We start from the raw sequence: 13,753 nt of genomic DNA, 5'->3' as shown, positions 1-13,753 counted from the left end.
AATTTGCTACTCAGTTAAACGGTAGTTTGTCTTATTTATACTTTTCATCTTTTTGTATGAAACTTCAGCTAATTGGGGCAGCAGCTTAATTGGGCTAAAATGGACTGGTGCCTATATGTCCCAATTAACTGGAATCCATTGTGTTTCAAAAGAAAGGAGTCAGAAATCAAAACATGCAGACACTGCCTACGCCTACATTTGAAAGTAATGCTCACGAAAGCAGTGAGGGAAATATTGCTGAACACAGCAACTGGAGTAAACAAATTCCTTGAGCTGGGCTTAGTTCTAGAATAGCCCAGTCACTTTTAGTGAATGCTGCTTGTTGCCATAGAGCTGCACACTAATACAAATATAAATTTTGATTGTTACACAATTCTTTAGTCTTTCAGCTCTTTGTACTATCACTGTCATAGTATGGATAGCCATCACTATTCTTTAAACCACCTTCAAAAGAATGGAGAAAAAGTAAGGTTTTTAAAGGGGTAAACCTGTCTGAAACTAGTTCCAAAAATCAGGGGATTTGTCTTCTCCGGTCTTATTTGGGGTTTGTATTAATAAGGTCAATGCAACATCTAGAATATAACAAGGTGGTTGCGTGAATGTCTAGAACAAGTTTTCCCAACCCTTTTTTTTCTTACGCCGTGAACTCCTACCATTAACCGAGGGGTTGGGAACCTCTGGTCTGGAGCAGTTAATCAAAATCAGGTTTAATATCATTGGCATATGTCGTGAAATTTGTTGTATTGTGGAAGAAGATGGTGCCTGTGATTGCAACTAAGGGCGACATCCCCTGGACTGTTCACAAAACTACCTTTTTTTACTAATTTTGCATCTTTTTTCTTTCAAATGTGGATCTGCTATTGTTGGAACCTGTGATCTATATTTCGGTGGTGAGTTTTCGGGCCGATTGAGTGATCTGGTGCTTTGCTGTCTCTAAGAGTGTTTTGTGAGCTTTTGAATGAAGTGTGCAGTCTCGAGGCTAAGAAGCCTGCCTCTCACTTGATATCACTGGACAATTGTGTGGGAGTCCTGGGTCTTGAGCAATGTTTAGTCGCCATGGTTTGTAGATTGAACTCCATAGTTCACGTGATGATGTGTTCTAGTTGCTCTTTCATTTTGTTGTTGGGTGATTTTAATAAGGGTGGCCTGCAGATAACTGATGACTTGGCACTAGATTGAACTGAATGTGCTGGACTCTTTCAATTTGTGTTTTTCACTCATTTTTTGCCATTTGCATGTTTTGTTTTTTTTTGCATTCTTTGAATGGGTTCCATGATTTTCTTTGTTTCATGGCTGTCTGGTGAAGACTAATCTCAAGGTTGTATACTGCATACATACTTTGATAATAAATGTACTTTGAATCTTTGAGCAGAACAGTCCAGTACACAGTTATAAAAATAACAATAAGCTATTTAAATAATGTAAAAAGAGATCATGAACAAAATTAGTGAGGTAGTGTTCATGGGTTTATTGCCCATTCAGTAACTGATGGCAGTGGGGAAGAAGCTGTTCCTAAAACATTGAGTTCCTTCAGGCTCCTGTACCTCCTCCCTGATAGTAGCAATGAGAAGAGGGCATGTCCTTGGTGATAGGGGTCCTTAATGATGGATGCCATCTTTTTTGAAGCATTGCCTTTTTGAAAATGTTTTGATTGCTGAGAAGCATAGTGCCCATGATAGAACTGGCTGAGTTTATAACTTTCTGCAGCTTTAACCAATCCTGTACAGTGCCCCCCCCCCACCTCCTTGGAGTCAATTGTTAAGGATGAGATTATGGAGTACTTGGTAACATAGGACAAGATAGGACAAAATCAGCATGGTTTCCTTAAAGGAAAATCCTGCCTGATGAACCTGTTGGAATTCTTTGAGGAGATTAAAAGTAGGATAAATAAAGGGGATGCAGTGGATGTTGTATATTGAACTTTTGAAAGGTCTTTGACAAGGTGCCATACATGAGGCTGCTTACCAAGTTAAGAGCCCATGGTTTACAGGAAAGTTACTGGCATGGTTAGAGTATGGGCTGATTGGTAGGAGGCAGCCAATGGGAATAAAAGGATACTTTTCTGGTTGGCTGCCAGTGACTAGTGATGTTCCGCAAGGGTCCGTGTTAGGACCACTTTTTATGCTGTATATAAATGATTTAGATGATGGAATAGATGGCTTTGTTGCCAAGTTTGCAGATGATATGAAGATTGATAGGGGCAGGTAGTGTTGAGGAAACATTTAGGATGCAGAAGGACTTAGACAGATTAGGAAAATGGGCAAGAAAGTGGCAAATGAATTACAATGTTGGAAAATGCATGGTCATGCACTTCGGTAGTAGATATAAATGTGCGGACTATTTTCTATTTCTAAACGAGTAGAAAATCCAAAAATCTGAAATGGAGAGGGACTTGGGAGTCCTTGTGCAGAACACCCTGAAGGTTAACTTGCAGGTTGAGTCGGTGGTGAGGAAGGCAAAGTTAGCATTCATTTCAAGAGGTCTAGAATACAAGAGCAGGGATGTGATGCTGAGGCTTTATAAGGCACCGGTGAGGCCTCACCTTGAGTATTGTGAACAGGTTTGGGCTCCTCATTTAAGGAAAAGATGTGCTGGCATTGGAGAGAGTTCAGAGGAGGTTCACAAAGATGATTCCAGAATGAAAGCGTTATCATACGAGGAATGTTTGATAGCTCTGGGTCTGGATTCATTGGAATTTAGAAGGATGAGAGTGTTTCTCACTGAAACCTTTTGAATGTTGAAAGGCCTAGACAGAGTAGATCTGGAAAGGATGTTCCCCATAGTGGGGGAGTCTAGGACAAGAAGGCACATCCTCAGGAGTGAATTCGGCAGTGAATTTGTGGAATTTATTGCCACAGTCAGCTGTGGAGGCCAGATCGTTGGGTATATTTAAGGCAGAACTTGATAGGTTCTTGATTGAACATGGCATCAAAGGTTATGGGGAGAAAGACAGGGAGTGGAACTGAGGAAGGGGGAAATGGATCAGCCATGATTGAATGGCAAAGCAGACTCGCTGGGCGTAATGGCCTAATTCTGCTCCTATGTTTTATGGTCTTTACCAGATAGTATTATAAAAGTGACCTAAGGGAGAAAACTTTTCTATAATGCCATCATCAGGATAATTGTGTTAAAACCTTACTTCTAATTATCACCTGTTACCCAATGCAAGAACACACAGTACTACGGGAGATAAAGCAACTTCTTCTTTATTAGTAGCTTGCTAGCGCTTCTCAGACACACACGGGATCCGTACCAGTGGTCTCTCTCCCTCAAAGTACAGAGACACAGAGTTTTTATATCATTTATGTCATGTAACAGGAAACAAGTTTTAGCTACCCTCATAGTCACTTGCCCAGCAACAGTGGTATTTTAAGACAAAGATACTTTGGTTACCTTCAAAGGCAAAAGCCATCAAACTGAGATTGTGCACAATGAGGTAGTTCATCATTTTTGCAGACAGTTTTACCACATCGTGCAAGGTGAAACAAGAATTGCAAGGTCATATTGAACCTTTGTCTAACTTAAGAGTATTTATAGGACTAGCTTACAGACAAGGACAGAAAAGCGGAACCCAATTCACAAAAATAACTACTGCAAAATTGTCAGTCTGAAAGCAACACAGGCAGGCCAAATAATGATGTCACTATTTGTCCATTGTCTCTTTTTTTTTGATCACAAGACACTGCTGCATATTAAAAACATCAAGTCCCACTAGTGACTTCCTTAATAGCAGTGGAGCTGGACTTACTGTGTACCATGTTGTTGCCTGTAACTGCCACCCAGAGTAAGGCGTCAGAGGCAGTGCGCCATCCAACAAACGTTGCAAATGATTGTGGTGGATGTTTCCCCTGTTTCATATTGGCAATGTAGAATTTTGCAAGTCCAGTTCACTGGTTCATCGTCGAGACCAACGGCAATGGAGCTGCATGGTCTCGGTTGTGTGGTCCAGGCCCTCGTTGCTGTGGGGTCGCCTGGTGCAGCTGCCAGGGGGAAGAAGATGCCAGAGGCAGTGTGGGAGAGAGCAGAAACATGGCAAGCATGTTGGAGTCTGTGCTGGGTTGGGGGCTGACCCCTTCCTTCAATGCTGCACTCCACAGCTTGCTCAGTGAAAGACGACCTGGGTTCCATTCATCTGCTGTTGCTGTGTGATGAGAACTGCCGTGTGCTTGTTTTTGCAGACGTGTTGCTCCAGGACAACATCCCATGTACCGTCAGTCTACAGGCCATGACACTCAGGACTTGGGCTACATTATTTTTGTAACTGTTATGATAATTAGATGTGCCTTGTGCTGTGTGTTCTACACCTTGGCCCCTGAGGAAAGCTGTATTCATGAGTATGGTTGAATGACTATTAAACTTGAACTTAATATTCACATCACAAATGCTCTAGCTAATCTTGAAAGATTAGGGGTGCAGGATGGAATGCTGAGTTTTTTGTGCCCTGCTCTATTACAGCAAATAATACTGCTAGCTTAAGGATTTGTTACCAATATAGAGGAATAAGTGCAAGCTGATTCTGTGGTGGGGAAGGATTGAGGGGAGTTAGGTGGTGGAGTCAAGTATGTGTACATTCATAAAGAATGAGAGGTGTCTTCAGGTTGCTGTCTTTAAATGCAGTCGAATGAACAATGTGTATTCAGCAATTTTGGCACTTACTGGGATTGGAAACCTGTCAAGTTGAGCTTTCTTTTCCTTTTCCAGTTCCTACAGGTTGTAATAGTGCACAATAGTATCCATGAAAATTCTTGTCCCAAGGGTTATGCATCTTTTACTGAATGCTACATTACTCCAAGCTTACTAGGTCATGGCTGCTGTTTCAACATAATCAGATCAGCACATATTTTGGAGCACGGGATTATTGTAATGAGGGATACCAGTGCCTGAAGTAATACAGTACTAATAATAGCTGTTTTCTTGTGCCGAGCTGTCATTTGATACATAAAGTAGGAAGGTCATTAGTGGCTAAGGATTTTGGGTTGTGAAAAATGATGAATGTTTTAGTGTTTCCCTACCAACTACTTTGCTCCTGATTGTTCAGCTTAGATTATTAAAATGAGTCATCACTTGCAGTGAGCTCACCAGGGCCAATATCTACTATATATCAGGTTTCCGTACTGCACTCTAATTTAGGAATGTTAGATCGTTTGGAAAGTTCAAATGCTTAAATATTTTGTAGATATTTTCTGTGCTATGTCATCTTTTGTTTTCTATTTAAATACTTGCTGAGAAACATAGTAATTCAATGCTGGAACTAAGGGATAATTATAAACCTGAATTTGTTGAATAAAGGTTTTTAAACAGCTGATGCAGCAGTACTTGGAACTCTGCCACAACATTGAGAAAAGAACTGAAATTTCACCAGACAACCACAGTGCTGCTACTACTACTAAGATTACTGTGATGTTGATAGGACTTAAGATATTTGAAATCAATAAGGATGAGTTTACTCATTGTGTCAGGAGAGTTGAAGTCTTTACTATTTTTCCCTATTCTAGATCATTAAAGTTTCCAAGGCGGAATACAACATTTGATGGTTTCAAATCTGAATTTCACTTCATTGCAACCTCCTGAACTTTGTAAAGTATTTTTGGTCCATCGTAGCTTGACAACATCCTGGTTTATGCAATACCTCAGGTGGGAAGTAATATCCTGTAGCTGAAACTGCTGAAAGTGTAGCTTTTCCTTGAGGGCTGAAGAGGGATGAAAGAGTGGTGTTGAGCGTGGTACACAGAAATCTACGGCACATTACAGGCCCTTTGGCCCACAATGTTGTGCCGACCATGTAACCTACTAGAAGCTGCCTAGAATTTCCCTAGCGCATAACACTTTATTTTTCTAAGCTCCATGTACCGTGTGGTAGAAGAACTAAAACTCTAAACATGCACCCCTAAGACTTCGTGCCAGACTCTCAAATTTTACAGATTATTGGATTTTTAATGCACGAACACTTGGTGAAAAGTGTAATTATCCAGTGAAGGGAGCGTGGAAGGTGAGTCAGATACTGAACCATAAGGATTTCTGAACACTTAGAAAGCTGATTGTCAGAATTGTAAACTGCAGTTGTTGGAAGCAAAGGTCATTGAGTGTGAATGAGAGGGCTGCTGTGAAATAGAATACAGGCAGAAAATATTGGCTGAGTTAAAGTTTATGATCGATGTGATGGTAACGGATTCAGCTGCCAGAATAGTGTTCTGAATTTAGATAAGCATTTCATAGATGAGTTTTAAAGGATGGAAGTGGATTGCACTACAGATGTAATGTGGTTGGCAACTCTGAGATGTGTAGGATTCCAAGCCTTTGAACAGCTTCTGACAATGGATTTGGGTGGATTTGCAATTATGTAGTGAAGTTAAAGGTGACTTTGTTCTACCAATTATTTAACTGGAAGAAATTCCAGCACATCCAAGCAGTCTGTTAACACAGTGGAAATAATGGAAATTTAAGTAGAAATACAGGTCGACTTTCTATAATCCGGCACCATTGGGACCTGAAAATGCCGAATTACAGGAGGATCACATTTGTTAACCACCTCATCATATCTTTAAAATATCAAAGGATTCAAAGGTTCATTTAATGTCAGAGAAATGTATACAATATACATCCTGAAATGCTTTTTATTCACAACCATCTATGAAGACAGGAGTGCCCCGAAGAATGAACGACAGTTAAATGTTAGAGCCCTAAGTTCACCCCCACAACTCCTCCCTCCCGCCCGCAAGCGGCAGCGAGCAACAATCCCCCTCCCCACCCCAAAGACTACGTTGCACTGGCAGTTACTAAGGGAATCCTCATTAGTTTCTTTTCCTCCGCTTAGTAATATGCTTAAATTCAGCAAGTCACCATGTCTGATCTGAGGTCATAGGCAGAAGGGAATGGAGCGCTGACCCGGGGACGCTGGAGGGCAGTGCACGACTGCTGCCAGTCGGGCGGGAAGGTGGACCGACCTGGCGCACGCCAGCTCCACCGCCGCTGGCAGGTGAGACAGGTGGGTGCCGGGCAGCCACGCCTCATGCAAATTATATTAATAAATGCAGAAAAACAAGCAGGAATCACCTGTCTGTGCTTGCAAGAGTGTGCCGACACGTGAACAGATCTAGTGCAACCAAAACAATGCGCAACAGATTGGTACGGTGGCCCGGAAAATTTGAAATTACGGTTGCGCAGAAAATTTGAAATCAGTGCAGATTATCGAAGGAACCGGATTACAGGTAGTCAGATTAGTGAAAGTCGACCTGTAGCTCAAGTTGGGTGCCATCAATGTACGCAACCAATTGGCACCAGCCAGCTCCAGTACAGCGTCAGTGATCACAGATCAGGTTTAATTCCTGCTGCTGTCGGGAAGGAGTTTGTACATTCTCCCCGTGACTGTGTGGATTTCCTCCGGGTGCTCGGCTTTTTTTTTTCCCTCCCGCAAAGGCGTTGAAGGCATGCTATGTTGCTGCTGACAAATGCAGGCTGGCTCCAGCACATACTTCGACTGTTGGCCATTGATAGAAATGAATCATTTCACTGTATGCTCCATTTTGATGTACATGTGCCAGAGCTAACCTCTTTTTGAACTGGTAAGTCCAAAAGGAAATTTGAGGTTTAGAGTATTAGCAAAACAAACTACTCTGCTTGCCTATTTGTTTTGAAAATGGGCAACTACAACTTAAGAATGGGAGGAAGATTGGATGGGACAGCTGGCTTGGGAGTTTGATAGGATTTGAAGGAAACTGCATTGTGGGGCAATATGGAAAAGAAAAAGCTGAATAGATTTTGATTAAGGGATTGGGAAAGATATGGAAATTGAAGATAGCTTTGAGGTCAGGGGTTAGAAGTAACAGGCAGCTGAACTGCAAAGCTTTACCATGGCTCCTTCCACTGGTTAGATGAGGAAGATCCTGGTTTCAGAAGCAGCTTGTAACTGATCTTTTGCTTCCAAGGTGATCAAAGAACCAGTGCAGTGTTTGTAGTCCAGTCAGACCTTGAATGGTAATGTTCATGTGATAATTTGTTTTTTTTACAGAACCAAAATTTAGAATTTTGACATTTTCTTTCACTTTGTTCTTTTTTTGCTCCAGGTTATTATCGAAATTACAGAAATGTTACACAGTGCCAGCTTACTGATTGACGATATTGAGGACAATTCCAAGTTGCGCCGTGGCTTTCCTGTAGCACACAGCATCTACGGAATTCCCTCTGTCATAAACTCTGCCAACTATGTCTACTTCCTGAGTCTGGAGAAATTGCTGACCCTCGGCCATCCAGAAGCGATTAAACTCTTCACCCAGCAGCTCCTGGAGCTGCATCGTGGGCAGGGCCTGGATATCTACTGGAGGGACACATACATCTGCCCCACCATAGAAGATTATAAGGCTATGGTGCTGCAGAAGACTGGAGGGCTCTTTGGCTTGGCTGTTGGCCTCATGCAATTGTTCTCTGAAAAGACATTGGATTTAAAGCCTCTTCTTGACACGTTAGGGCTTCTATTCCAAATTCGTGATGATTATGCAAACCTGTTTAACAAGGATTACATCAACAACAAGGGCTTTGGTGAAGATTTAACAGAGGGCAAGTTCTCCTTCCCTCTTATTCATGCCATCTGGTCACATCCAGAAAGTACTCAAGTCCAGAATATTTTGCGCCAAAGAACGGAAAATATAGATATAAAGAAATATTGTGTAAACTATCTAGAAAAGGTGGGCTCTTCTGACTACACCAAGCAAACTCTCAAAGAGTTGGAAGCTGAAGCTTATAGAATCATTAGTAAGCTTGGTGGTAACCCACAATTAACAGCGTTAATAGAACAACTTTGCCAACTGTTTAAAGAGGAATAAAAAGAACTTTCCTTTTCCACTTCACTGAATTACTTTTAGCTCCTTCCTTTTTAGACATACACACACTGCTGCAGTTATTTTTATTGATAAGCTCCCTCATGTTCGTCTGAATATGCTCTGCACTTTTTCCTCCATCTTTTTCCCCCTCAAAGGATTTAACTATGAAGTTGAGTTTAGGTTATAAAAACGATAGGCTATTCTGTAACAAAATTAATGTTTTAGTATGATTGGGTTCCAGTGCATTGCCAGGATTTTATTCAGGACCTGAAGTATGGTCCATTTTCTGCAGATTTAAGAACACTAGATGCCATAATACTAAATAAATTCTTTGTGCCTGATTCTTATTTCACCCTTTCCATTCACTTGTTGTCCAATCTGTAGCAGCAACTGGAGGAGGCACTTTTGCCAGTGATCCCAGGTTTATCTGGAAGGATTTATTCCTGTGCTTGCCATTGTGCAGGGGGAAAAAAGTTGGAAGGCAATTGAACAAAACACTGGGATCTCACATGAAATTTTTTGTGAAGGAAAGGTGCCAAGATGACAATCACTGATTTTTCACACACAATTGCGAGCTTGTAGATTGGTTTCTTGATACACTCAGACTGCAGGTGGAACTTTAAATAAGAATGAGGTCTTACCTTGTTTCTGGATTGATAGTTGTAGTAACTTTGCTCACCTTATGTACTCTGGGAAAGGTATTCAAGTGCAGCTCAACCCAAGCATGCAAATGTCCTCCCAGAGATTATGCATCAAGCTGCCAACATCGGCAGACCATGTCTGCACAGCATTTTATTTTTAAAGTAAGTCGGATGTTTTGAGTCTAACTGCTTATTTGTTTTTAATAATTGTGCAGATCAAAGTTCAAAGTACATTTATTAAAGTACATATATATTATTCAACCTTGAGATTCATCTCCTGACAGGCAGCCACAAAACAAAGAAACTCAAAAGAAACCATTTTTTTTTAAAAGTGGTTAAACACCCAACGTGCAGATTGGGGGGTTGGGGGGGGAGAAAAACAAATCGTGCGAACAATTAACGTAAGCAAATAGCATTCAGAATGAAAGTGAGTCTGCAATAACGAAGCCCAGAGCTGGCCTCACCTCTGCCTCAGTTCAGCACAGAGCCAAGTAAACATCGCTGTGCCCACAGACATGAAGCCCAGAGCAGGCCTCCAGTCTCAGTTCTGTGCAGAGCCAAGTAAATGTCATGGAGCAGCAAGCAGAACTGGCCTGCCCTCGCCTCTGGTCCCAATACCCTACCTTTTCAATCTCTGGCCCAGCATTTAATTCGTCCAAGCATGGGGTCATTCCGTGCTCTTGGACCTGAGCCCTGTCGCCTCAGTAGGCTCTGGGCCTGGACCCTGCTGCCAGATTTTGTCCTGTCCCTAACCTTTCCAAGTCAGCCTGGCACTTGGATCGATCAAACCTGTGTTTAAGTGCACCTGTCCTCGATTCGGCCTCGCTTCACCTAACCCCAACTTTGCCTTGTCTCATCTGCCTCAACTTCACCTCACACCCAGTCGCTTCTACCCTTGACTCAGTCTTGCTTTCACTCGTTGTTTGCAGTGATCAATTACCATAAATTTTACCAGAAAATGTGTTGTCAACGAAGTATTTAGTTGTATTCTTTGTTTTGTCTGCTGTCAATAAGTAGTCACTGGGCCTCACCAGCACCATCTTAAGCCAGAAGCCAGATAGATCAATCCCCCAAAAGATGGACAATTAGGCCTTTTCAGTGGTTTGTAACACTTCCTTGTCAATTGTTTGTGAACTTTGTGTAGAGAATGAGACCTGACTGCTTGCTTCCAGGATTAGACAGGGATTGTTTTTCTTTCCTAAAGTGCAGGGGGATCTGGTTTTTGATCAGGGTGTCTTTTAAATCTGATTTTTGAATAAATAGGATACCATACTTTCTATGTATTTGATACTGGAATGAATCTTTAGCCTAAGATCAGGAAATTCAGGGATCTTAAGTGTCATAGTAAAAAGTAATTTTGTAGACAATAGTAATAATAGTAGTGGTGTTGTGGTTGAATTTTTTTAATCCATAATTTAAAAAAGAATCTCAATTACATTTGTCTCATATGAAGCAGACCTCAGTCAGGACAGGAAAAGATTAAAATTTTTGAATCCTGAGAGAGCTCATCAGTCATTTTCTGTGGACAATTTTCCCCAGATGCAGTGACAAAATGGAACATTATCTTCTTTACTCGACAATATTCCCACTCTGCTGCTTCAGGTGGGCATGTTTTTGAGTCTTCCAACATGAACCTTGTCTAGAGATCTTCATTATCCTCAAATCTCACTGTAAGACATAGGAGCAGAATTAAGCCATTTCGCCCATTTAGTCTGCTCCACCATTCCATCATGGCTGATTTATTATCCCATTCTCCTGTAACCTTTGTCCTTGATTAATCAAGAGCCTGTCAACTTCATCTTAAATATACTCAATGACTTTGCCACAGACAACTGAATTCCACAGATTCACTACCCTCTGTCTAAAGATATTTCTACTGATTTCTGTTCTAAATGGATGTTCCTCTATTCTGAAGCTGTGCCCTCTGGTCCTAGACTGACCCACTATAAGAAACATCCTCTCCATTTCCACTCTATCTCGACCTTTCAATATTTGATGGGTTTCAATAAGATTCTGCCCCCCCCCATTCTTCTGAACTCCAGTGAGTTCAGCCCCAGAGCCATCAAAAGTTCAACTGTTAACGCTTTCACTCCTGAAATTATTCTCATGAACCTCCTCTGGACCCTGTCCAATGCCAACATGTTTCTTATGTAAGAGACCAAAAACTGCTCACAATGCTCCATGCGGTCTGATCAATGCCTCACAAAGCCTCAGTATCACATCCTTGCTCTTGTATTCTAGACCTCAATGAATGCGAACATTGCATGTGACTTCCTTATCACTATCTCAACCTGCAAGTTGACCTTCAGGGAATCCTGCACAAGGACTCCCATGTCCCTTTGCACCTCTGATTCTTTTTAATTTTCTCCCTGTTTAGAAAATGGCCTACAAAAATGCATGTCCATACACTTGTACTGTATTCCATCTGCCACTTTGCCCATTCTCTCAGTCTGCAGACTCCGTGCTTCCTCAACACCACCTGCCCCTCCACCTATCCTTGTATCATCCACAAACATGGCTGTCGTCCAAATCATTGACATATACTGTGGGGGAGGAAAAAAAAGCAGTCCCAGTGGAACACCACTAGTCATCAGCAGAGAAGCAGAAAAGACCACCTTTATTCCCTCTCTTTACCTCCTGCCAGTCAACCAATCTTATATCGATGTTAATCTTGGCTGTAATGCCATGGGCTCCTGTTAATCAGCCTCATGAGTGGCACTTGTTCTAGGCCTTCTGAAGATCCAAGTAAAGATTCATTGACTTGGCTTTGTCTATCCTGTGTTATTTCCTCAAAGAATTTGAACAGATTTAACAGGCAAGATTTCCTTTTAAGGAAACCATGCTGACTTTGGCTTATTTTATCATGTGCCTCCAAGTACCCTGAAACTTCTTCCTTAATAATGGCCTCCAAAATATCCCCAACTGCTGAAGTCAGGCTATCTACTGTTAAGAATTTCTATTCTTCTGCCTCCTTCCCTTCTTTAAGAGTGGAGTTGTATTTGCAACATGTCAGTCCTCTGGAACCATTCCAGAATCTAGTGAGTCTTGAAAGATCATTACTAATGCCTCCAGAATCTCTTCAGCTACCTCTTTCTGAACCCCATGGTGTAATCCATCTGTTCCTGGTGACTTATCTACCTTCAGACCTTTCAGCTTTCCAAGTACCTTCTCCTTAGTAATAGTAACTACACTCACTTCTGCCTCGTGATGCTCTTGAATTTTTGGTGTACTGCTAGTATCTTCCACAGTGAAGACTGATGCAAATAAATTTAATAAATTCATCGGCCATTTCTTTGCCCCACATTACTACTTCTCCAGTATCATTTTCCAGCAGTCTGATATCCACTCTTGTCTCTCTTTTACTCAATATATTTGAAAAAGTTTTAAGTATCTTATTTTATTGGCTTGCTTCCCTTCATATTTCATCTGTTCTCCCCCTATGGCTTTTTTAGTTGCCTTCTGTTTTTAAGTTTCCCAATCCTTTTACTTCCTAGTAATTTTTGCTATAATATATGCCCTCTCTTTTCATTTCATGCCATCTTTGACTTCCCTTGTCAGTCATGGTTGCACATTCTCCCTTGAGAAAGCTGCATCTTTGGGATGTGTCTATCCTCCACCTTCTGAATTGCAGCCATTGCTCTTCTGCTCTCATTCCTGCTAGAAGGGTCTGGCCTGAAACGTCGACTGCGCCTCTTCCTATAGATGCTGCTTGGCCTGCTGCGTTCACCAGCAACTTTGATATATGTTGCTTGAATTTCCAGCATCTGCAGAATTCCTGTTGTTAGTGTCGTCTTCCAGTCAGTTTTGACCAGTTTCTCTCTCATGACTCCCTAATTTCCTTTGCTCCACTGTAGTAATGGTACCTCTGACTTTAGATCTTTCCTCTCAAAATTGGGGTGAATTCTATCATATTATGATCACTGCTTCCCAAGGATTCTTTACCTCAAGCTCCCTAATCAAATCTGGGACATTCTTAACACAAGCTGTTCTAAAAAGCTATCTCATAGGCATTCTACAAATACCCTCTTTTGGGATCCAGCTGCAATCTGATTTTCCCAATCTACCTGCATATTGAAATCTCCCAATGACTATCACAGCATTACCCTTTTTACGTGCCTTTTATAGCTCCTTTTTAATTTGTATCCCATATTCTGGCTACTATTTGGAGCCTGTATGCAACTCCCATCAGGGTCATTTTACCCTTTCAGTTTCTTAACTCTACCCACAAGGATTCTACATCTCCTGATCCAATGTCAGGATTTGATTTGATTTTTTATTTAAACCCCCTCTGACTAC

The 13,753-nt window shown here is 41.5% G+C and overlaps 1 protein-coding gene across 10 annotated transcripts in view; it reads left to right on the top strand.

Annotated features, from left to right (window-relative positions):
- ggps1 (geranylgeranyl diphosphate synthase 1) overlaps positions 1 to 8,843 on the top strand; it is an 89,230-nt gene extending 80,387 nt beyond the window's left edge. For 9 of the 10 annotated variants that reach the window (XM_063039633.1, XM_063039672.1, XM_063039679.1 and 6 more), the window contains one exon: positions 8,064 to 8,843. In XM_063039633.1, coding sequence (XP_062895703.1) covers positions 8,064 to 8,819 — 756 coding nt within the window. In that variant the 3' untranslated portion in view covers positions 8,820 to 8,843. Of the gene's footprint in view, positions 1 to 5,496; positions 5,635 to 8,063 lie in introns of those variants that run through there. The other variant, XM_063039685.1, reaches the window with a different exon arrangement.
- Positions 8,844 to 13,753: the final 4,910 nt, after the last annotated feature.

The sequence above is a fragment of the Mobula hypostoma genome, chromosome 2 (assembly GCF_963921235.1).
Source record: "Mobula hypostoma chromosome 2, sMobHyp1.1, whole genome shotgun sequence".
NCBI classification, from domain to species: domain Eukaryota; kingdom Metazoa; phylum Chordata; class Chondrichthyes; order Myliobatiformes; family Myliobatidae; genus Mobula; species Mobula hypostoma.
This window is presented reverse-complemented; position numbering and strand designations above follow the sequence as displayed.